General features: G+C 40.0%; 1 protein-coding gene across 4 annotated transcripts in view; it reads right to left on the bottom strand.

Annotated features, from left to right (window-relative positions):
- Window positions 1-1,900: 1,900 nt before the first annotated feature.
- Window positions 1,901-23,301, bottom strand: part of LOC126999771 (glycogenin-1-like) — a 55,823-nt gene continuing 34,422 nt past the window's right edge. For 2 of the 4 annotated variants that reach the window (XM_050862655.1, XM_050862644.1), the window contains exons 2-8: window positions 8,555-8,693; window positions 7,470-7,644; window positions 6,689-6,960; window positions 5,752-5,929; window positions 4,440-4,484; window positions 3,604-4,065; window positions 1,901-2,840 (exon numbers count right to left, since the gene is read on the bottom strand). In XM_050862655.1, coding sequence (XP_050718612.1) covers window positions 2,685-2,840; window positions 3,604-4,065; window positions 4,440-4,484; window positions 5,752-5,929; window positions 6,689-6,960; window positions 7,470-7,644; window positions 8,555-8,693 — 1,427 coding nt within the window. In that variant the 3' untranslated portion in view covers window positions 1,901-2,684. The remainder of the gene's footprint in view (window positions 2,841-3,603; window positions 4,066-4,439; window positions 4,485-5,751; window positions 5,930-6,688; window positions 6,961-7,469; window positions 7,645-8,554; window positions 8,694-23,301) is intronic. The other 2 variants (XM_050862666.1, XM_050862675.1) reach the window with 2 other exon arrangements.

The raw sequence follows: 23,301 nt of genomic DNA, 5'->3' as shown, positions 1-23,301 counted from the left end.
AAAATCTGTATTTGCCCAATACAAGGAATATTTTTTCTCCACAGGAAGGTTTTATTTATTTTTTCAATTGCTGTACGGCTTGTGACCAGGGGGTCACGGCTCCAACACGAGGTGTTCACGGCCCATAAAATTTTATAAATAAATTTCTTAAAAATCTGGCTTTGCACCAAGACTCAAACCCAAATGCCTAAAGTAATCCTTAGGCTGTGGGCTTCCTTTGATGTATCAGTCTAGATTGTTTGGACTTCCAATTCTGCAAGTGATGACAGTGTTTTAACTCATAATTTTTAGGTGGTTTTCTATGCTCGTCAAATGTAACCAGGATTCACAATAATATTTTGCATCCACTAGCTATGTGACTCATGAACTATACCACATGTTTCTTTACGGAATTCCCATGAACACAAAAGCTCGGCACAACAATATCTTTCCATGCAAATATCTTTTCAATATGATCATATTTGCCATGGAAACCTTCACCAGCAAAGTCAAGACATATTCACAATCACCATACGCTATACTATGAGGCAAGAAAATTGCATCAGACAACTCAAAAATAAAAAAACTCGCCTAGCATTTTCAGGCGTGAGGCTTGCGGCACATGATGGCTGCGTCAGTTGTTGGTGTCCCATTTTCTTTTTCTGTAGGGGGCGAAACTTTCCTCAATGTTTTGCCTCGACAAGACGGCCTTTGTACGTCTCGTGACCATGTACAAGTTATGTCCACCTCACCCTATATATTATATTATATTATATTATATTATATATATATATATATATATATATATATATATATATATATATATATATATATATATATATATATATATATATATATATATATATATATATATATATATATATATATATATATATATATATATATATATATATATATATATATATATATATATATATATATATATATATATATATATATATATATATATATATATATATATATATATATATATATATATATATATATATATATATATATATATATATATATATATATATATATATATATATATATATATATATATATATATATAAAAAAAAGAGGCAAGCAGTTTTCTTGGTCTTACTCAAAGTAAATACGTATATATGCCTTTCCTATATGCAGTACATGAGGTGAGGTACGTACCCAGTTTAGTGTAATGGCCGACTACCCAACTAACTCTTAGATGTTGAATCAAAGCCCTTTACTTTTGAGAGCCTGGCACTATTGAAATTCATAATATATAATTGCTATTGCGGTGGATTAACTTAGGAATTTTATACAATAATATGCTGCTGCATATTGTTAGATGATGAAAGGTCTCCCACCTTTGTAACAATACAGGAACACTCAACTTCATTAAAGAAAAGTTTGAAATAGCTGCACTGAGCAGCGTTAGAACACACAACAGACAACCTGGTCACAGCAACTGCCCCTTCCACTTTCAATCTTCCATTTCTTTCCCGAATGCATTCATACTTCATGATTCTTATATACTGAAAATAAAAAAAATAAAAAACGTGGTTTGTCTCATGTGAAACTGTACAGTACCTCCATTGACTTGTTTACTTTTGTAATTTTCTGTATTTAAATTAGATATAACATACTAAATACCATCAAACTATAAGAATATTATGCATATATAAGATATTATGTATCAAATTAAGTTGTCAACAAACTCACCCGTAGTACTAAATTACATAATATCTGCTATTTATTAAGATTTTCCAACATTTATGAATACATCAAATACCATCAAGTATTGTCAAGAATTACTTTGTACCAAAGCCCTCCTTCCCCCACCACACAACGAGGATTCAGGTCAGCACTCTCCTTGAATATCTTCAAGGGTATACTATTAGCATAATTTAGCTTCATAATGGATAACAAAACCATAAAGTTATGCTCATTGTTTATTCCAGTGGCATGGACCAATCAATTTGGCACATTAAATAAAGACAATACTTCCTGTAGAGAGAGAAGCCTCTGGGCAATGCGGAATGTCAGAACAAAACTTTCTCGGTAATTTTGCAATGGTGCTGCCGGCCGTGATGGCGAGGCCCCTGAGGGTGTCCATCTCTGTAGCCAAACTACCTACAACCTTCCTGACACCCTCCCATTGTTAAAGGCACTGTGTTCACTTTTGGGGGAGGGAGAGGTTCTTTTATTACATGAAATTGAGCAACTAATTAAGACTAGATAGACATCCAATAAAACATAAAAAAATGTGAGATTCCTTGTGGTTCAAAACAATGTGTGCGAAGTGAAGAGAACAAAGACGTACAGAATTGATTGACAAAACAAGCTCAAGCATCGGAAAAAAGCTTAGATGTGTGAGGTAACTGACTAAACTAATTGTCACTTAATATCAGCCTGGTTCCTGATTCTAACTGTGTGTAGGAAACAATTCAACATGTGCACATCCACGTCCCTCTAATGCCACTTTTAAGACTCTTGACAGTTACAAACACTTCAATGGCACAAACAAGGAGGCTCACTCTATCACACTCTTCATACATTCACTCATTTGAAAGCACAACAGGCAGGATCCCTTTAATTAAATCCCCCAGCAGCTCAGCTCATCTCAAACCAAACCCTCAAGATTTTGACTGCCAAACTGTCTTCCTTGCACTCTTGTCACTTGCATGGCTTTGGTGGAGTCCCTGCAGACCAGCTCCACTGTCTTACTTCCCATTACTCTTCAGCTTGTTGTCGATGTATGCCTTGATGTTGTCGAAGGAGTCACGGCCGAGGTAGTCAGGCTGCCCACGCTCCCACCGGGCCTTCCCCTCCTCTAAGGACTCTTCGTGGACTGTCATCGTGGAGAACTGGCTGGCAACCTGTACACAAGTCAACAGGTTAGGTTCTGCAACATTACAAGCATTCAACCATTCAGTTAGTCCTGTAACAAATTATCTGAAATCAATAACCAATGTTTTGTTTTTTCATGTTTTGAAAATTTTGCTTTTTGAAGATGAATTTCCCTTAACACTCAAAATGATAGTAGTTTGTCACTGGGACTGATGTGTTGTGCAGTGTTATATCCAATGTTACTTTGGGGAGACATGGGTAGTGTGAGTCAACAATGTGGGTGCATGTGGGTGCATGTGGGTGCATGTGGGTGCATGAGCAGGAGTGCATGTTTGTGTAGTAAGAAGACTTCATACAAAATGACTGATGAAGCCTAGGTGTTATCCTGATCATTAATGTCATCAGTGTAGCCAAGACGCTCATTGTTAGAGAGGCATTAATTGTGTCTGCATGCTGGGACATACGGCAGGTCTGCCCACCCTCCGGCTCTTGCCACTCACCATCCAGCAGCACTGATGGTAATGCTGAAGCCAATGAGGCAGCAAAGGCAGCAATAAGAACAGTGGTTTGTACCAATCCTTTTAAAATGATGGAAGAATGGATTTCCACCTTCTTAAAACCTGGATCTTAAAAATATTTCATGCACTTGTTCAGCTTGACAATTTTGAAGCAGAAAAGCTCCACCACCTCAGCAGAGCCAAGGCCTTCCAATGACACCCTCACATAACAAACGTCCTTGAGCAATAAAAATGGAAGCATATGAACAAGTGGTGTGGAAACAGTGTTATTTACCTCCTGTAGTTCACACTTGACTGAAGTTGCCAACTCTTTGCTTTCGCTCTCCATATTTGCTTCCCTGTCTTTAGTTTTATTTACATCAATTTCAGTGGATAAACACAAATCAGAATCATCTGCACTGTTGGGAACTTTGAAAATCTCAGTGGGTTCATGAGACTCCCTTGGGCTAAGGGTAAGTTTGTAATTCTCACAAATGGTTTCACCAGACTCCTTCAAGCTAGGGGGGACTTCAGAACTCTTATCGGGCTCATGATGCTTCCTTGAGCTAGGGGGAACTCCGCAACTCTCAACAATGGGTTCATTCTCTACCTTCTCAATGAAAACTCGATCAGTGTCACACCATTCAGGGCTTTGAACACTGGGCTCAGCCTTTACCTCTTCAATATACACTGGAATGGAGTTACACAGTTCATTGTGCACCTCTTTGTCAACAGTTTGTAAACATTCCTTCACTTCCTGAATTGGCCGCATGTAAAGAATTAAAGACTATTAGTAAATTATTATATTAAATCAGCTCCCTAATGGTAACTATGTGAATATGGAGAACTGGGTAAGGCTCATGATGTTAGTTTCCTCTAGGAAGTTATCTGATTACTGTGGAAACAAATTCTGTGAACAGCTGCCTAATGACAACTATGCTAATATGTAGTATATGGTCTCATATGGTTATTCTCATACTGGAAAAGATACATTTATTTGTGTAAACATTTAAACTTTCAACTAAACTTTATACACTACTGACTCTAATCACTAAAAAGCACCAAGTATATCATCTTTAAAAGCACTATTAACTGTACACGTGAAGTAGTATGAGAGGAGCTTAAATTTACCTGTACATCTTCAAGGGGAGTCTTGACATCGACATTTTGTAGATCCTGTACGAAAGAACATTAGCAAGCAATTAATAGAGCACACCTGCCAGACAAAGGCAGCCTGGTAACCTTCACACTGCCAGGAAATATTAAAACCCTCAACATAAAAATGATTAATCAACTTGAAACAAAAACTACCACAAACAACTCACTTGCAGATTAGAAAACCCATGCAAACTTAGTGTCTCAGGATTAACTTAAATTTTCCTATATGAATGAACTGCAGGAATGAAGTTCTCTAAAATAGTTAAGTCGTGCTACATCATATACGTTTCTTCTGAGGTAGGTACAGGTTTAGCCTTAACGATTCACTCAAGTGTATCATTCATTTATCAAAGATTAGCATCTGCTATGAACATTTTGTAGTGCTAAACTTTGAACAGTAACTTCCTCTGATGACTGAAAATGGGAAAAACCTGAATATTTTCATAAAGTAAAAAATTTGGAGTCGAAATTTTGAAATACTTTTTTCCCGATGAATGATTGGTGTTACAGTAAACCATAAGAAAGAGCAGATCATTTAGAGGCAGCAACCAAGAATACAAGTTTACCAAGACTATCTACAGCAAGCCCAGCTACTAAGGTTTGTGCCAAGGCCATAACAGCTGATGCTCTAAAGCGAATCAACCTAAGTGCTGTCAGTACAACCTCATACAGTCAGCCAATAACTACAACCTAGTTTTTATTATTTTTATTGAGATCCATGAAAGGGCACCCAAAGAAAAATATATATATAGACCCCAATGAGTGAGCAATTAAGTGGGTGTTGGCTTTTGCTTTAAACTCATCAATGTAACAAGAGAAACAGCCCTAACTGTTTTTCATGATCTAGGCCTACTAAATAAATAAGGTCAGTAATAAGTATACTAGTTTAAGGGTTCTGTTGCCTCAAGTAGACGACCACACCATAAGTTCCTACATAGTTAGCCAAGGTGGAGCATCACTGGGGGGATCATACTGGAGCTGAGAAAATTAATGTACTACCTCACATGTGCCCCAGGAAGAACTCCCACACTAAACAACTTTTACTAGGACTCAACTTAAGAAAAAATAAGGCATATGAATCATGGTTGTGTGAAGTTAGGAAAATTACAACACTGGTATAATAGGTTCTTTTGGGAGATTAATTTGGTATCAAACTTGTAGGCAATAATTTAGTGAGTGTGTTTAAAAGTTTAGTATTGCACATTCCCAAGTCTAGTTCATCACAGCGTCCTCGTCAACTGGATGTATTACCACTCGCTACAGCAACAGGCAGTCTGGCACTTACCACGTCAGGGACTCCGGGCTTCACCAGGCGGTTGTAGATGGCCCACCAGGAGTTGAGGTAAGGGGCGAGGTGCTGGTAGCCGGCCGGGGTGTCTACGTTGCCGGTGTTGCTGTCGTACCTGTGCTGCCACGGCTTCAAGGCCCCCAGGAAGTGGATCAGCTTGGCATCCCCTCCGTACCTGCCAAAGAAGAGATTTTGTGTCATCTGATAAACTTTAAAGGATATTAATATTAAACTTCTCTCCTCACATGGTGCTTTTTTTTTATTTATTTTTTTACAGCAATGGAAGCAGTTCAAGGGAAACAAAATCAGAAATAAAAGGCCTGCTAAGCACTTAACCAGCATAAAGTGCATAGTTAGCAGGAGAGGCCAGAAGAGAGGTCAATCTTGGCTGCATTCATTACTCAATTTACTCTCTCTCAAAAGATATATGAGTATGGTCAACTGCAAGAGCAAAGGAACACGGAAAAGAGATTTACATTTTCATCCTTCCATCTACCACTTTCCCTTTTGGAGAGCAGTAATTTCTTATTGGCTACTTTCTCCTACTGCCTTTTTTATGTTTGCCCTTGACTGCTTCTTCTGGTGTTAACAAAAAACATAACATCCATTGAGGAAAAGCAGTTCACATTTTCATCCATCTACCATTTTCACTTTGTGTTTTTTTCACCCTTTGTTTTTAATGTTTACCTTTGACTGCTTCCTCTGGAGTAAACAAAAAACATAACATCGGTACAGTCCACCCCATAAAGGAAAACTGATTTACATTTACATCCATCTACCATTTTTTTCTTTTGGAGAGTAGTAATATTGAGGGTTTTATTTTCCTGTTATTTTTACACTGACCCTAGAGGCCTAGACACTGGTCTGAAAAACGAATATACAAAAATCATAACATCAGTACAGTCACCCCATAAAACAATCTCTCGACACTCACTGCTTGTAGGCCGGCAGGTAGGTGTAGGTGGCGGACGCAACCATGTTGTACACAAAGGAGACACGGTGCCAGTCGGTGAAGAAGGTGTTCAGGAGGCCCTGGTCCCCGCCGTCAAAGCTGCCGGCGGTCTCTGCGTGCTGCAAGAGGCGGTTGTAGGTGTCCTGGGATGGTGCAAACACGAACATGCCTGAGTTGAAGCAGTCTGGCCAGCCAACGTCGCATGCTGCTGTCAACTCCGGGTGGGAGAAGAGGTCGTCGGGGTTTTGTACACACTGCGGAAGGAAAAAGACAGGCGGAGTGTGAGCGAGCGAAGGGTAGGTCTATCGCCACTCACCTACTGCAGTCTTGAGGGTTTTCCTTTTGCCACTACATTTTAACCAATTTAAGAGTTTAAACTGGTTGTATACGCTGCACTCCACTTTCCAAAATATGCAAGTCAGACAGCTCAAGATAAGAGATGAAAATAGTACTTGTATACACTACATCCAAAACTTCCCAAAAAATAGATAATTCAGAATAGAAGTTTAAATTACTTGTATAAAATGCACTCAAAACAAGTCAAGCATTTTTTTTCTTCTGGGATCTGATACATTCGTGACTCACTAATACAGCAATACTGTTAAATCATTTGTTACACATGATACTAGAGCACCATGGCACGAAAAACAATTTATTTTTTGGTTGATTGACTGATTGACTGATTGACTGACTAAGGTATCAAATCATGGAACTACAAACAACTACAGTAACGAACAAAAGACAGCAAACCACACTTCCTCACCAGCATATCGGCGTCCAGGAACACACATTTGGAGTATTCTGTGAAGGTCCAACAGTGCAGCTTGGTGAAGGTGATGCCCAGCTCCGGCCGCTTCATGAGGGCCAGGTGGGCTGAGTCGCCGGAGTCCAGCACGTCCACCACCACCACTTTGTTGAACACTCCCTCGAGCAGCGACCTGAAGCACACACACAAACACACACACCTTTATGTCATGGCTTGCCCTCTACCTCTCCTGCCTAAAGAGTGCCATTCCTGTGCAGATGAATTATGAGGGCAAACTACACCAAAGCAATTTCTATCCTTACTGTACATCCTTCAACATATAGCCATCACTAAAAAGAAATTCATCAATATATATATATATATATATATATATATATATATATATATATATATATATATATATATATACATATATATATATATATATATATATATATATATATATATTGAATTTTGATGTGTTTGCATCAGTAGTTATAAATGTAATTCTTCCTATATTAGTTTAAGGTTTTAATATCTGACAATACTGACAATAAATCAAACTTAACCATAACCATCTTAAACAATAAACCTTAACCTGTCTCGAAGGCATTCACATACATATACTTAACTTTAGCGTGCATTGGTATATTCTGTAACTTTCGTTATACTAGTTTCAAGTGATTTTAATAGCTTCATCCTAGACTTGAAACCAACTAAAAGCAAAATTCTGATAAACCACAAAAATTGATATTGTGAAAACTAAACTTTGTAATTCCAGTGTAGATGAAGACAAGGCAATTGATCTTTAACTGTGTATACATTAAGCTATAACTATCATTAGGAAGGAACTTCTATACATAATTAACATAAGTGCAGCAGTATTTTCAATGTGACACTTGCTAGACTGTTTTCTATATACTCTAAATGGTTTTAATAGCATCATCCTTCCTGCTAACAATAAATCAAACTCAATCTTAAACAATAAATCTAAAACTTAACCTTAAACATCCTAATCTTAAAATCTCAAACATCTTAACCTGCATATCAGTAATTTCACCCCCATCCTCCGGTCCCAGGCTCCCGTTCCCCCCAGCACCTACCTGATGGCGGGGCTGACGGCGGGGGCGATCATAACAATGAGGTCGCGGGAGGTGTTGTTGGAGCGCAGGGAGTGGCCCAGCACCAGGGCGCCCACCGCGTAGCCATCGTTGGTGGCCAAGGTAACGTACGCCTCACTCACTGCAACAAGAGGCGAGGTTAAGTTAGGTTAGGGTAGGTTACGAGAGAGAGAGAGAGAGAGAGAGAGAGAGAGAGAGAGAGAGAGAGAGAGAGAGAGAGAGAGAGAGAGAGAAAATAAAAACAAAGAAAAAGAAAAAAAAATTAAGGCACTGAGGAAAACATACGAAGATCCCACTGGAACTGTATGGCAAAAAAAGAGTCAAGAAATCAATGACGGTTAACACACATATCGCATTGGAGGAAAAAATAGCTTCGGGAGGAGAAACGTATGAAGTCAAGATGTGGAACAAGTACATACACCTTATCCCTCTGGCTATACGACCCCGGTTAATGAGCCAAATGCATTCTAGTCACACACGAACACAACCTCAACATACAATACGTGCGTCTTCCCTTCCACTGCCTGTCACTTAACCCCCCTTTCCTTTACTCACTCCAGGCCAGGCAGGGTATTCTCAAACCTTTCGGCGCTCAAGTACACATATCTAACAAGGCTTTCGAAGGCATTAGGGGCATTTCCAGGAGTACTTATTGATCCTGGTGGTAGTGCGACTCTTCTTCAGTACCATGAATGTGAAAAAACCCTAATGAAAACTCGATTAATCTCCTTTTCGACCTTTGGAAATAGTAGATGTGGGAGTGGAAGCGTCTGAGAATACAGCCCCAGTCCAGTTGGAAAGTTTCGTTTAGTCGGCGCAACATCTGTGGTCATATGCCGGAGAGAGACAGAAGGGGGAGGAATTATAGGAGAAGGAAACAGATCCCAGGAGATGGAACACAACCCCCGATTAATACCTGGTACCCAATCACTGCTGGGTGGACAGGGGCATAGGGTATCGGAAAAACCATCCAAATTTTTCCACTCCGCCCAGGAATCGAACCCGGGCTCTCGGTTGTGAGCCGAGTGTGCTAACCACTGCACCACTTAGCCCCCGCAGTGGTCCAGTTCAACATTTCAATAAATCCTATGGAATAAGCCCGCGGCGTTTCAATATAACCATCGTAAAAAAACCAAAGGTGCTCAATATTCCTAATTATCTTCGTGGATGAAACGGAAGCATACATAAGGGTATTCTAAGCTAACTCCTTCTTAATTACTAAAGTATCGGAGCTTCACACAGGAGAGAATGAGAGAGAGAGAGAGAGAGAGAGAGAGAGAGAAAATTAATAAACATGAGATCGTCAACAGTCGCCCGTCAACAAATAAGGTTCGAACTTCTGAGTGGTGGCTCCGTGTAGTCCTGTCTGTCTGTCTGTCTGTCTGGGCGAAGCACCTGCACGGGGCATGGAGGACTTTGATAACCTAACATGGGGGGGGGAAGAGAGAGAGAGAGAGAGAGAGAGAGAGAGAGAGAGAGAGAGAGAGAGAGAGAGAGAGAGAGAGAGAGAGAGAGAGAGAGAGAATCACCACCATTCAAGTAGGCTACATCATCTATTCTATTCCTATCTAGAACGTGTTGGCACATCTACAAAATCAATGAGCAAGATAATTCTGTCGGTTTTACTATTACGAAACCATAGCGCCATAACCTTATTAAGACCACCAGTTGTGAACGAGAGCGAAGAATAAGTCGAGGCAATTATACATTTTTTTTAATTCAATAGACGTGAGAGCACAATGTTTTCTCTTTACCCGTAGTCCAAACTTCAGCAGCCTCCTCCGCCTCCTCCTCCTCCTCCGTGCACAGAGATGAGACAAGACAGTGTTGACAATCTTACGAGGGCCACAACGTCCCTGAGAGCATGTGGCTGTGTCTTTACCTGTAGCTGTGTTTGTGTGAGTGTCTCTTTGTATTGGTGTCCGAGTGTCTCTGTGTCTGAGTCTGTTAGCCTGCATGCTGGGCCCACAAGAGCAGGTCCATGTGGCACCGCTCTCGTGTGCCAGAGTACCAGCCGAACTGACACTACCATGAGATTCCACGGTGGGTTTTTTTCTCTCCCTCTCTCTCTAACTTCCACTTAGCTCAGCAGTGAAGGCCGCCACGTCTGCCAGAATTCTTATGGGGAACTGCCACCTCCCATCTAGCTAGTGAAAGCGATGGAGACTATTATCAACTACTACTAACTAAACGTAAAACTACTACTAACAAGACTATAGCCACCTCAAACTAAATTGGATAATCTCATCTTTTTAATTTCATCTGTTATTATTCTCAGTAGCAAGAGCTAATTTGTTGTTGTTGCTGTTGCCGCATGGTTTCTTTAAGGTAAAGTTTGGGGCATATTCTATAGCTAGTCTCTCTTATTTACTATATACAGTACACAAAGAAAAGGTAATTTATGTATACACACACACACACACACACACACACACACACACACACACACACACACACACACACAGCTATGCACCAGACATTAGTGCATTACCCAATATACAACCTCTTCACAAATGCATTGCCCAAGCTAGATGAATCATTGCCAAACCAATCCAGCGAACGTACAGTCTTGCAATAGCTGAACACACACACACACAAACACACACACACACACAAACGGACCATTTCATAAGAAGGGTACAAGCGTGGGTGTATATGCGTGGGTGGGTGTGGAGGCGAAGAGGATGAAAACTCTGTACACTACCTACGCTTCCTTTCTCCCTAACCTAGTTCTCTCATAGTTGTTACGCCCCCTACTCCTTCTCTAAGCCGGCGTCGTAGTAATATTTGCCTCTCCTCCCTCCCTCGCCTTCCCTCCCACTCCCTTACGTAATGCCTCGCAGACCTACGTAGCCTATCACACCACGTCCTTGAATGCCTTTTTCCTATCCTTATTTAACCCGGGGCGCTGGTGGCAGTAGTAGTAGTAGTAGTAGTCTAGAGAGAATAGCAAGGGGTAGTGGGGGTGGCGGGGGTAGTAGTAGTAGTAGTAGTAGGTAAATGTCTCTTAAAGAATCGTGGGTACCTATTTTTAACATCCCTCTCATCCTCATAATCTCGTGAACCAAGTGACAAGCAAATATAGTGAAGTTACCCCGTAAGTAAGACAGTCTCGACTAACCCTTGCCACGCCCTCACTGCAACAACCCCACAAGGCCGCCATACCCTTCACCCACCTCCTCCTCCTCCCTAACCACCACCATCACCACCGCCATCGCCGTCACAAGGTCCTCAACAGTTCCCTCCTACTCCTCGTCTTCGCTAACAAGGAAACTCCCATTACGTCACTTAGCGTAGAGCAAGCAGTGAACGCAGTGTCACTCTTGGGGTTATTATGATAGTTCCCCCTCCCTCCCCTTCTCTGAGTCACACGGTCGCTTCTGTCTGTCCCTGCATCACACCCACACTATTATTATTACGCCAGTATCTCCCTCTCCCTCCCTTCCCCCACCGCTTATGACCCGTTTTCTATGCTTCCTTTATTTCCTCGGCTGGTTTAATTTATGTTGGGTCTTTCTCCTTCATTCCCCTTCTACATCCATTACTGCTGCACCCTTTACCCCATTTATGTTCCCATTATCGCCAACGAGTCTTCTCTCCTTAGTTTTGTTTGTTTTTCCTCCTTCCCCCTTCGAATCTATCACTATTCCACCCATTATTTCAAGCATCATCCACATCACCACCAGTTTTAGTTTGATTTCTATGCTCTCCACGATTTCTGACAAGTCTCTCCTCCCTTGCTAGCTTATCAATGCGTGTTTTTACTCCTTTTCCCTTCCATTTCATTTACTTCAACCATTAGATACCACCAATCATCACCATTGCATCGTTTTCTTCTAAATACTCCCACGATTTTGCCGAGTCTTTCCTTCTCCAGTCGGTTTCATACACTTGTCCTTTTACTCGACTGACTTTTTTTTTTCTCCCTCTCTATTCTTCCAAATGATAAACCCACCCGCAGCTGATTTCAAAAGGACAGGCTTCCTCCTCCTCCTCCTCTTATTCTTCGACCTCAAATGGTTTTAGACAAATGTCCCTCATCCCCCAGACCGTTATCAAAGACCTTCCTCCTTCACCGAGTGTCAGAAGGCTTCGTTCATCTCTCCATTTGGTTTCATAGATAAAGCCTCTTCGATCCTGTCTGCACTGCTTGGGATCCTCATACACTAACTCTCCTTCGTCCTCAGTGACCTTACGAACACTCACGCCTCCGCTTCCTCCTCCTCCTCCTCCTCCAGTTAGTTTTAAGAGCTATTCCTCACCAACAAGCCACACTGTTGACGAGTCGCCTTTCCCATACAACTGGTTTCACTAATGGCTATAGAGGACTCGAGCGGTTATTGAAAGTTTTGGAGTCAGTCGTAATATAAGAGTTTCAAATGAAGGTTAAGATGAATTTAGGGATGAAGAAGGGAGATACTGAACCTGTTTTTGAGTTAATCATAATACACTAATACACGGTTAGGCCTCGTGTATTCTATCTAAATATATCCTTGTGTACTTATGTCTTCTAGTTACGTAACTCCTTTCACGGACATGCCTTTTGACTCCAACCAACCTCGTTCTAAAAAAACACTAAATAAAAGCCTTCTGTCCTCCTTTCTGAACTGGTTTGGCCAAATAAACAAGACACCTGCCCTCCTAACTCACCTGTCTCCACAAAGCTGCCTACCTATGCCTCGCCCCCACCCCCAACCCCCGGCCCGGCCAGTTTCCGCGGCGACGAGCACGTGAACGCCCCTCCCACATGTCCTTCTCTGGGTCACCTCGTCGGCGTCGGGCCAAGGCGAGGGCGGACCTATACCCTTCCCTGCCTCCCTGCCTGCCTCCCTGTCTCCCACCATGCCAAGTCCATTGTAGAGGTGACGTACGGTTGCTTGCTTCCCTGCCTCCCAGTGCACGTCAGAGGCACAGCTTTATGTCAGACTCAAAACGAAGAGTGACTTGCACAAAACGAAGTTAGTGAGTTCTAAAAGTAGTTTCAAGGTCTGCTTCAACTGGGAAAACGAAGACTGGTTTGCACAAAATTTAACGTCACTGAGTTCTATAATTAAAATCAGTTTCAAGGTTTGCTTCAACGGGCAAAACGAAGACTGACACAAAACCTAATGTTACTAAGTTCGAAAAGTAGTCTCAAGGTCTGCTTTAGCGCAAAATGAAGATTGACTTGCATGAAACGACGTCACAGTTCTAAAAGTAAAATTAGTTTCAAGGTTTGCTTCAACGGGCAAAGCGAGGACTGAAAAAATCTAACGTTGCTAAATTCTAAAAGCAGTTTCAAGGTTCGCCTCAACAGGGAAAACGAAGACTGACTTCCACAAAACTTAACATCACTGAGTTCTAAAAGTAAAATCAGTCTCAAGGTCTGCTTTAATGTGCAAAACGAAGATTGACTATTTTTATAGTCCACAAAACCTTAAGTTACAAAGCTGTAAAAGCAAGGTCTCAGAGTCTGCTTTGGCGGGCAAAACGAAGAACAGACTTACATAAAACCTAACATTACTAAGACCTAGAGGTAAAAGCAGTCTCAAGGTATGCTTTAACGGACAAAACGAAGACTTGCACAGAACCTAACGTTACTAAGTTATAAAACCAGTCTCAAGGTCCCAACTGACAAAACGATGACTGACTTGCACTAGACTTAAAGTTGCGAGTTCTAAAAGCAGGCACGAGGTCTGCTTTAACGGGAGGTAAGAAAATAAATAAATAAAACCGCCTGAAAATCAATCACTTTACACAGCAGAGAGTTGTAGACAGAGATGAATGGAACATATAAAGCAGATCTGTTGTTGTTGATGCTCATACGGCGAGAGGGTTAAAGTTGACGTTTGATATAACACGGTTTTCATTTTGTTCTTTACTTCTTACTTATTTTTCCTTTCTTCAGGTTCTTCAAATTCATCTCTATTTTTTTTCATTCCTAAATACGTAATTCTTCTTAGTTTTCTTCTTGTTCTTTACTTCTTACTTATTTTTCCTTTCTTCTGGTTCTTCAAATTCATCTCTATTTTTTTTCATTCCTAAATACGTAATTATTTTTAGTTTTCTTCTTGTTCTTTACTTCCTTATTTTTCCTTTCTTCAGGTCTTCAAATTCATCTATACTTTTTTTCATTCCTAAATACGTAATTCTTCTTAGTTTTCTTCTTGTTCTTTACTTCCTTATTTTTCCTTTCTTCTGGTTCGTCAAATTCATCTCTACTTTTTTTCATTCCTAAATACGTAATTATTTTTAGTTTTCTTCTTGTTCTTTACTTCCTTATTTTTCCTTTCTTCAGGTTCTTCAAATTCGTCTATACTTTTTTTCATTCCTAAATACGTAATTATTCTTAGTTTTCTTCATATTCATTACTTCCCTATTTTTCCTTTCTTCTGGTTCTTCAAATTCATCTATACTTTTTTTCATTTCTAAATACGTAATCATTCTTAGTTTTCTTCTTATTCATTTCTTCCCTATCTTTCCTTTCTTCTGGTTCTTCAAATTCATCTATACTTTTTTTCATTTCTAAATACGTAATCATTCTTAGTTTTCTTCTTATTCATTACTTCCCTATCTTTCCTTTCTTCTGGTTCTTCAAATTCGTCTCTACTTTTCTTTTCTCAGGTGCAAGCATGTTTAAGTTAAGCCTCATATAGTCTCCGTATAGCTTCACCTATTCAAAGTTAGATACACACGAGTTCTCAAAAAAGTTTAATTCAGTGGTTGGTGTTATTCTGCCATTCAACAATTTTCTAAGCCTTTTTTCTTCTTTAACGATTGAAAGTGAAATTAGAAGAGTAACATTTCCGTCCTTGAGATTACGTAGCGTCTTCTCGTTTTCTTTTTCTTTTTCTGTCAAACCAAAAGAATGCAGAAAAAAACTTGCTTGGATGTCTCACTCACGTCCACCACCACCACCACCACCACCACACGACCTCCTCTTCCCAACGTGTGGAGCTTTGTATACACCTTCACCCCGTTGCCTTTAATCTCCTAATTGCTTATCGGAGGTAGCATCCTGTTCCTCTGCCTCCAAGCGCCACAAACACACACTAATACCCAACCAATGCGCTCTCTCTCTCTCTCTCTCTCTCTCTCTCTCTCTCTCTCTCTCTCTCTCTCTCTCTCTCTCTCTCTCTCTCTCTTGCTCTGGTAAAGACGAAGCTAAAGAACCAGAAGGGAGGATAAACATTTAGGAAGTAAGGAACAAGATGAAAACTAAGAGTAATTACGTATTTAGGAATGAGAAAGAAGCAGATATTAATTTGAAGAACCAGAAGAAAGGAAAAATATGGAAGAAGTAAAGAACAAGATGAAAACTAAGAATAATTACGCATTTAGGAATGAGAAAAAAAAAGTAGTGACGAATTTGAAGAAGAAAGGAAAAATAAAAAAAATAGCAAAGAACAAGATGAAAACTACGAATAAGAAAGCAAATAAGAATGGATAATAATTTAAAACAGATGAAGACCAGAAAAAAACGTGGAAACAAGAAGGGAAACTAAGAACAGAATGGAAAATAAGATAAGATAGCAATAAGAAAGAAGAGATAGACACTGACGAACCAAAAGGAGATCAAGAAGAGGATTAAGATAAAGATGAAAAAATAGAAAGGTATAAAAATAGATGAAGACAAAAGATCAAAGGGAAAAAGCAAGGATTTAAGATAACGGAGGAAAGACAAGACTCAAGGACATTTAAAGATACGAATCAGACATGTCACAGAAAAAAATAAGGACATAAAGAAGCGAGAAACAAGGACGTTACATTTAAGACACCAAGAACACGAGAGAAGAAGCAAGCACATGAGGACTACGAGCCACGAACACGTACAAAGCCGAGACCGAATTCAAGGACGAAGTGAAAGCAGTATATAATAAAGTACGAGAATCAAGGACGTGATGTTAGTAGCCAATATGAATCAAAAAGACGTAAGGACAATGAACCAAGGACAAAGGCAAGGACGATGGACAAGGGAAGGAAGGAAAGGGACAAGGACGAAGCCAGGACGAGTTCATGGACGCAATGAAAACGGGAATCAAGTACAAAAAGAATCAATAACGAAGTGAGGATGTGAACCAGGAACACGCAAGGACTCTAAATCACGGACGAGAGAGAGAGAGAGAGAGAGAGAGAGAGAGAGAGAGAGAAAAGAGAGGGAAAGGGAGATCAAGGGTGTCATTCCTCTCTGCTAGCTCCCCCTCCCCATCCCCCACAACACACATAACACCTGTGAACCGCTATGCTCACCTCTGCCAACTATATGTTACACGCACTACCTGCCTGCCGTCATCGCCACCACCACCAACACCACCATACGTCACTAGGGGGGTTGGAAAGCAGTCATGCAGTCTGAGCGCGACCAAGTTATAATTACATTCTTAAACATGTCCCCGCACAAGCACACACACACACTTAGATAAAGCTTTGACAGGAGTTATGTGAGGGCCTTTTCTTGGGTGGATAGTTTTATGACCCTGGTGGTGGTTTGACGATGTGCTATACGGCAAGAGTTGTGTGAGTTTCCTTCCTTGGGTGGGTAGTTTCATGACCCTGGTGGTGGTTTGACGATGTTTCTATACGGTAAGAGTTGTGTGAATTTCCTTCCTTGGGTGGGTAGTTTCATGACCCTGGTGGTGGTTTGACGATGTTTCTATACGGTAAGAGTTGTGTGAATTTCCTTCCTTGGGTGGGCAGTTTCATGACCCTGGTGGTGGGTTGATGAAGTTTCTATACGGTAAGAGTTGTGTGAATTTCCTTCCTTGGGTGGGCAGTTTCATGACCCTGGTGGTGGGTTGATGAAGTTTCTGTATACCATGAACGTTAAAAATTGTATGAAAAACGAAAACTAGAATTAAACCATCAATGACTGAGGGAAGTAAAGTAATAAAGAATCAGATAAAAATTTAGAACAGATAAAAATGGACCAGAAAATAAGGAACACAAAGGAAGAACAAACAAAAGCAGACCTGCTGGTCCTTACGAGGTTGTTTGTGACAAGCTACACTAACTATCTAATCAAAGGTGGAAGATGAAGGACAGCAAAGGCGAAGGAAAGACCAGGAGAAACTATGAAAAAGACAAAGGATGAAAACTAGAATTAAACCATCAACCACTGAGAGGAGCAAAGTAAAAAAAGAACAAAGAGATAAAAATTTAGAACAGATGAAATAGAAAAAAATGAACGAAGGATATGGAGAGAAATTAGGAATAAGACGAGGGACGAAAACTACAATCAACCATCAAGCAACGGAGAGCTTAGTTTAAACAGCACTGGAGTCACGTGTCTTGTTGCGTTGTGTGTTTGTTGGTCGAGATATCACAGGTGTTATCGTTACGGGTATCCCCCTGGTCGTGCCCTCAGCCAGGTATACAAGGCAGGACAAGGACGCACCAGGTAATTCAAGCACCATGCGGACCAGTCAAACGCGTCATTGTTGGGGAAGATGACAGACTTGTTTTTCACCGGTTCCTGTTTGTTATTGTTCTTTTGTTGTATTTGACGTTTGTTGTTAATACCTATTCTTGTTTTGTTCTTCTTTTTGTTTTCGCTTATCACTGTTGTTATCGTTCTTTGTCTTTTAATTATTCTTCACTATATTAACTTGCTCCTTATTGGTTCCTGTTTTGTTGTTGTTGTTTTTTTGCAGTTGTTTTTTACGTTTCTAATACCAATTTTTTTTTTATTATTCTTTACTTCTTGTTTTAACTCATCTTTGCTGTAATCGTTCTGTGTTTTTTTTCATTATTCTTTACTATTTATTCTTTGCTTATCTTTGTTGTAATTATGTTTTTGTTATTCTTCTTCAACGGTTTTCTTTGATGATCTTTGGTGATTTCTTTGTTATTAGTTTTTCGCCGGTTTTGTTTTCTTCGTTTTCTTTGCTGCTATCTTATCTTTGTTTTATATATTCGTGGTTATCTTAGTTGCAGTTATCCCTTTCTCTTCGTTTTCATTGTATTTCTTTTTTTATGTTTTTGGTATTCATATATGTATTATCTTTATATCATCCTTGTTATTGAGTGTATCCTTATCTTCAAATTGTCTGCGTTGTTATCTTTATTATTGCAACTATTGTCTGCGTTGTTATCTTTATTATTGCTACTATTGTCTGCGTTGTTATCTTTATTATTGCTACTATTGTCTGCGTTGTTATCTTTATTATTGCTACTATTGTCTGCGTTGTTATCTTTATTATTGCTACTATTGTCTGCGTTGTTATCTTTATTATTGCTACTATTGTCTGCGTTGTTATCTTTATTATTGCTACTATTGTCTGCGTTGTTATCTTTATTATTGCTACTATTGTCTGCGTTGTTATCTTTATTATCGCTACTATTGTCTGCGTTGTTATCTTTATTATCGCTACTATTGTCTGCGTTGTTATCTTTATTATTGCTACTATCGTCTGCGTTGTTATCTTTATTATTGCTACTATTGTCTGCGTTGTTATCTTTATTATCGCTACTATTGTCTGCGTTGTTATCTTTATTATTGCTACTATCGTCTGCGTTGTTATCTTTATCATTGCTACTATTGTCTGCGTTGTTATCTTTATTATTGCTACTATTGTCTGCGTTGTTATCTTTATTATTGCTACTATTGTCTGCGTTGTTATCTTTATTATCGCTACTATCGTCTGCGTTGTTATCTTTATTATTGCTACTATTGTCTGCGTTGTTATCTTTATTATTGCTACTATTGTCTGCGTTGTTATCTTTATTATTGCTACTATGGTCTGCGTTGTTATCTTTATCATTGCTACTATTGTCTGCGTTGTTATCTACATTATTGCTACTATTGTCTGTGTTGTTATCTTTATTATTGCTACTATTGTCTGCGTTGTTATCTTTATTATTGCTACTATTGTCTGCGTTGTTATCTTTATTATTGCTACTATTGTCTGCGTTGTTATCTTTATTATTGCTACTATGGTCTGCGTTGTTATCTTTATTATTGCTACTATGGTCTGCGTTGTTATCTTTATTATTGCTACTATTGTCTGCGTTGTTATCTTTATCATTGCTACTATTGTCTGCGTTGTTATCTTTATCATTGCTACTATTGTCTGCGTTGTTATCTTTATCATTGCTACTATGGTCTGCGTTGTTATCTTTATCATTGCTACTATTGTCTGCGTTGTTATCTTTATCATTGCTACTATTGTCTGCGTTATCTTTATCATTGCTACTATTGTCTGCGTTGTTATCTTTATCATTGCTACTATTGTCTGCGTTGTTATCTTTATCATTGCTACTATTGTCTGCGTTGTTATCTTTATCATTGCTACTATTGTCTGCGTTGTTATCTTTATTATTGCTACTATTGTCTGCGTTGTTATCTTTATCATTGCTACTATTGTCTGCGTTGTTATCTTTATCATTGCTACTATGGTCTGCGTTGTTATCTTTATCATTGCTACTATTGTCTGCGTTGTTATCTTTATCATTGCTACTATTGTCTGCGTTGTTATCTACATTATTGCTACTATTGTCTGCGTTGTTATCTTTATTATTGCTACTATTGTCTGCGTTGTTATCTTTATTATTGCTACTATTGTCTGCGTTGTTATCTACATTATTGCTACTATTGTCTGCGTTGTTATCTTTATCATTGCTACTATTGTCTGCGTTGTTATCTACATTATTGCTACTATTGTCTGCGTTGTTATCTTTATCATTGCTACTATTGTCTGCGTTGTTATCTACATTATTGCTACTATTGTCTGCGTTGTTATCTTTATCATTGCTACTATTGTCTGCGTTGTTATCTTTATTATTGCTACTATTGTCTGCGATGTTATCTACATTATTGCTACTATTGTCTGCGTTGTTATCTTTATTATTGCTACTATTGTCTGCGTTGTTATCTTTATCATTGCTACTATTGTCTGCGTTGTTATCTACATTATTGCTACTACAAGTCTTACCAGTTTCCGCCTTGTTATTGTTTACCATCGTCATCGTTATGTCAGTCAGTTCCCACACATTGTTTTGATTTGTTTTTTGCTGTTTAAAATTATCTTCGTAGATAAGGAGACGGCGGGGAGAGGCATGCTGTCGTCCCTTTAAAAAATGTCCCTTTAGTCCTGGTTATATATCGCTTCAATTTTCATTATTATTATTATTATCATTATTATTATTATTATTATTATTATTAAGGGAAGTGACCCAATTCTCTTCGTCTCGCCTCACCTCCCACCCCTCACCGCCCCGCCCCTTTCCCTTTCCATCCCTCCTCCCTTTCCCCTGCCCCACCCAGATTAGGTTGTCCCGTCCAGGTACCGTAGCCCCACGCCCCCTTGTCGCCAGGTAACAGGAGCCCACGCCACGCCCCCCACGCCCCTCCACGCCACCCACCGGAACTAAGACCCACATCGGTATGCACTAACTCATATGCGCCTACACACACACACACACACACACACACACACACACACACACAGACGAGTAAGTATATACGTCGCTTTCATTTTCGATCTGACATTTACGCAGAACTAACAAAACCGTGAGAGAGAGAGAGAGAGAGAGAGAGAGAGAGAGAGAGAGAGAGACAAACAAACAAATAGAACAGGCAGGAAGGTGGAGGAGTAGAGATCATTCCTGCCAGGGGCCATACTTCTACTCATTTGGCAAAGCTTTCGTGGGAGTTTCAGGCATTTGCAGAGGTAGTTTTATGACCCTGGAGGTAGTTTGACCCTTCTTGTGTACCATGAAGCCAGCGTTGCCAGATTATCGTACTCACCACATCGTCTTCATTACTTTTAAGCCTCAAACTCTCGTACCTACACAAATAACGATAGAAAATTAAAGTTAGCGTTTAAACTCCTATTTATTGATGTTTGTTTGTTTGTTTTTGCATTCGTTATTGGTCAAAAACTACGAGAATGAAATGCGATGAGTACGATAATTTGGCAACGCTGCATGAACCTAAAAAAACACTCATTAGAACCCGACTGATCTCCCTTTTGGCCTTTTGGAATTTGCTGATGTGAGGAGCGGGAGCGTCTGAGAACACCGTCCCTGCCCTCCCCGTACCCTTGAAAACCCTCGCCATCGCCCTAAAAAGAGAAAATCGCCCGTCGCCGCCAAATCCGTCGCCGCTGATGTCAATGGAAGCCAAGTAGAGAAGATATATAGGACCGTGACACTATGCAAGGGGGGGGGGAGAGAGAGAGAGAGAGAGGCTGGTATGCAAGGGGGGGGAGGGGGGGGATTGTGCCTGACGGAGGACGCTGACGAAGGCACACGCGTTCTTTTATATGGTTCTATTCGTTTTTGTTTTTTCTTTTTTACATCTTGCAATAAATTCGTGTCAGTGATATTTTTTTTTACGTTGTTTTCTTTCTTCGTTTTATTGCATCTGTTAATAAAATCGTGGTATTCATTTACGTGTTTTTTTTTTTTTTGTACCTATTCACAAACTCACTAATTGATTCTACTTTCTCTTCATTCGCTTTTCTTCGTTCTTTTCTTTCATCTATTTATAAACTCACTAATTGATTCTACTTTCTCTTCATTCGCATTTCTACCTTCGTTTTTTTTTTTTTTTTCTGCATCTATTCACAAACTCACTAAACGATTCTACTTTCTCTTCATTCGCTTTTCTTCCTTCGTTCTTTTTTTCATCTATTTATAAACTCACTAAACGATTTTACTTTTTCCATTCACTTTTTTTTCCTTTTTTTCCATCTATTTATATCAACATACCTCACAGATTTGCCCATTTTTTTGTCTCTTTCGTGCATTTATATTTGAAAGTTGTTCGTCTTAATAATAATAATGAACATCCAAGTTATGTTATTCCGGTATTTTTGTTTTCTTTTCCTTCTTCGGCGTTCAAAATCTTGCTAGTGAAAGGCAGAAGAGGTACCGTGAATGCAGTTTATTCTTCCCTTCTTTCTTTCCTCCCTTCCTTCGTCCCAGCTGCCTTACTCTTCCTTATTTCTCCCTTTACGTCATCACAAACACATGTCCACTCCCTCCCTCCCTTCCTCCCTAATCTTCTTCTTGGTTTCCTGCTTCCCTGCTCTTCCCTCCCTCTTTTTCACCCTTCCCCTTTTAAAACCACACGTCATCCAAATCCAACTCTCCCTCTCTCCCTGCCTCTCTGTTCCCCTCTCTACCACCACATTTCCGTCAAACCCCCTTCTTACCCTCCCCTGCCTTCCCTCTCCATCACCAATCCCTCCCCTCCTCTCCCTTACCCTCTCCATATCCACCCCACTACCACCATAACCTACCCCTTAACCTTTCCTCCTCCTCCACAACCACCACCACCACCAGTATAACTCATGACCTGCCCTCTGCCACTCGCCTAATGGTCAGCCTGCATCATGAATCACAGTTTGTCACAGTATCCGCCTGCCAGTCACGCCCCATTCCTCTCCCTCGCATCTGTGTGTGTGTCGTCACGAGATGGATGGTCGTATGCGCCACCCTTCATCTCGTTACTCACTGTCCTCCTCTGTGCTTCCGATAGTCTGCAGCTCAAAGGCTAGGCTACACGTGATGGAGTTGAGGATGAAGAGAGATAACTATGCATGCCTTTAAAATGAAACAAGAAAATAATAAGAAAGGAAAAGCTCGTAAATGGGCCAGGTTTTCAAATTCCTCGCTGCCCTACTGTTTCTGATAGCCTACTCCTCGGATACTACACGTGATAGGAGTCGAGGATGAAGAATGAGAGCTATGCATGGGTTGGGAAATGTAACAATGAAAGTAAGAGTTCGTGTAAAGGCCATTGCTTG

The sequence above is a fragment of the Eriocheir sinensis genome, chromosome 2 (genome assembly GCF_024679095.1).
Source record: "Eriocheir sinensis breed Jianghai 21 chromosome 2, ASM2467909v1, whole genome shotgun sequence".
NCBI lineage: Eukaryota > Metazoa > Arthropoda > Malacostraca > Decapoda > Varunidae > Eriocheir > Eriocheir sinensis.
This window is presented reverse-complemented; position numbering and strand designations above follow the sequence as displayed.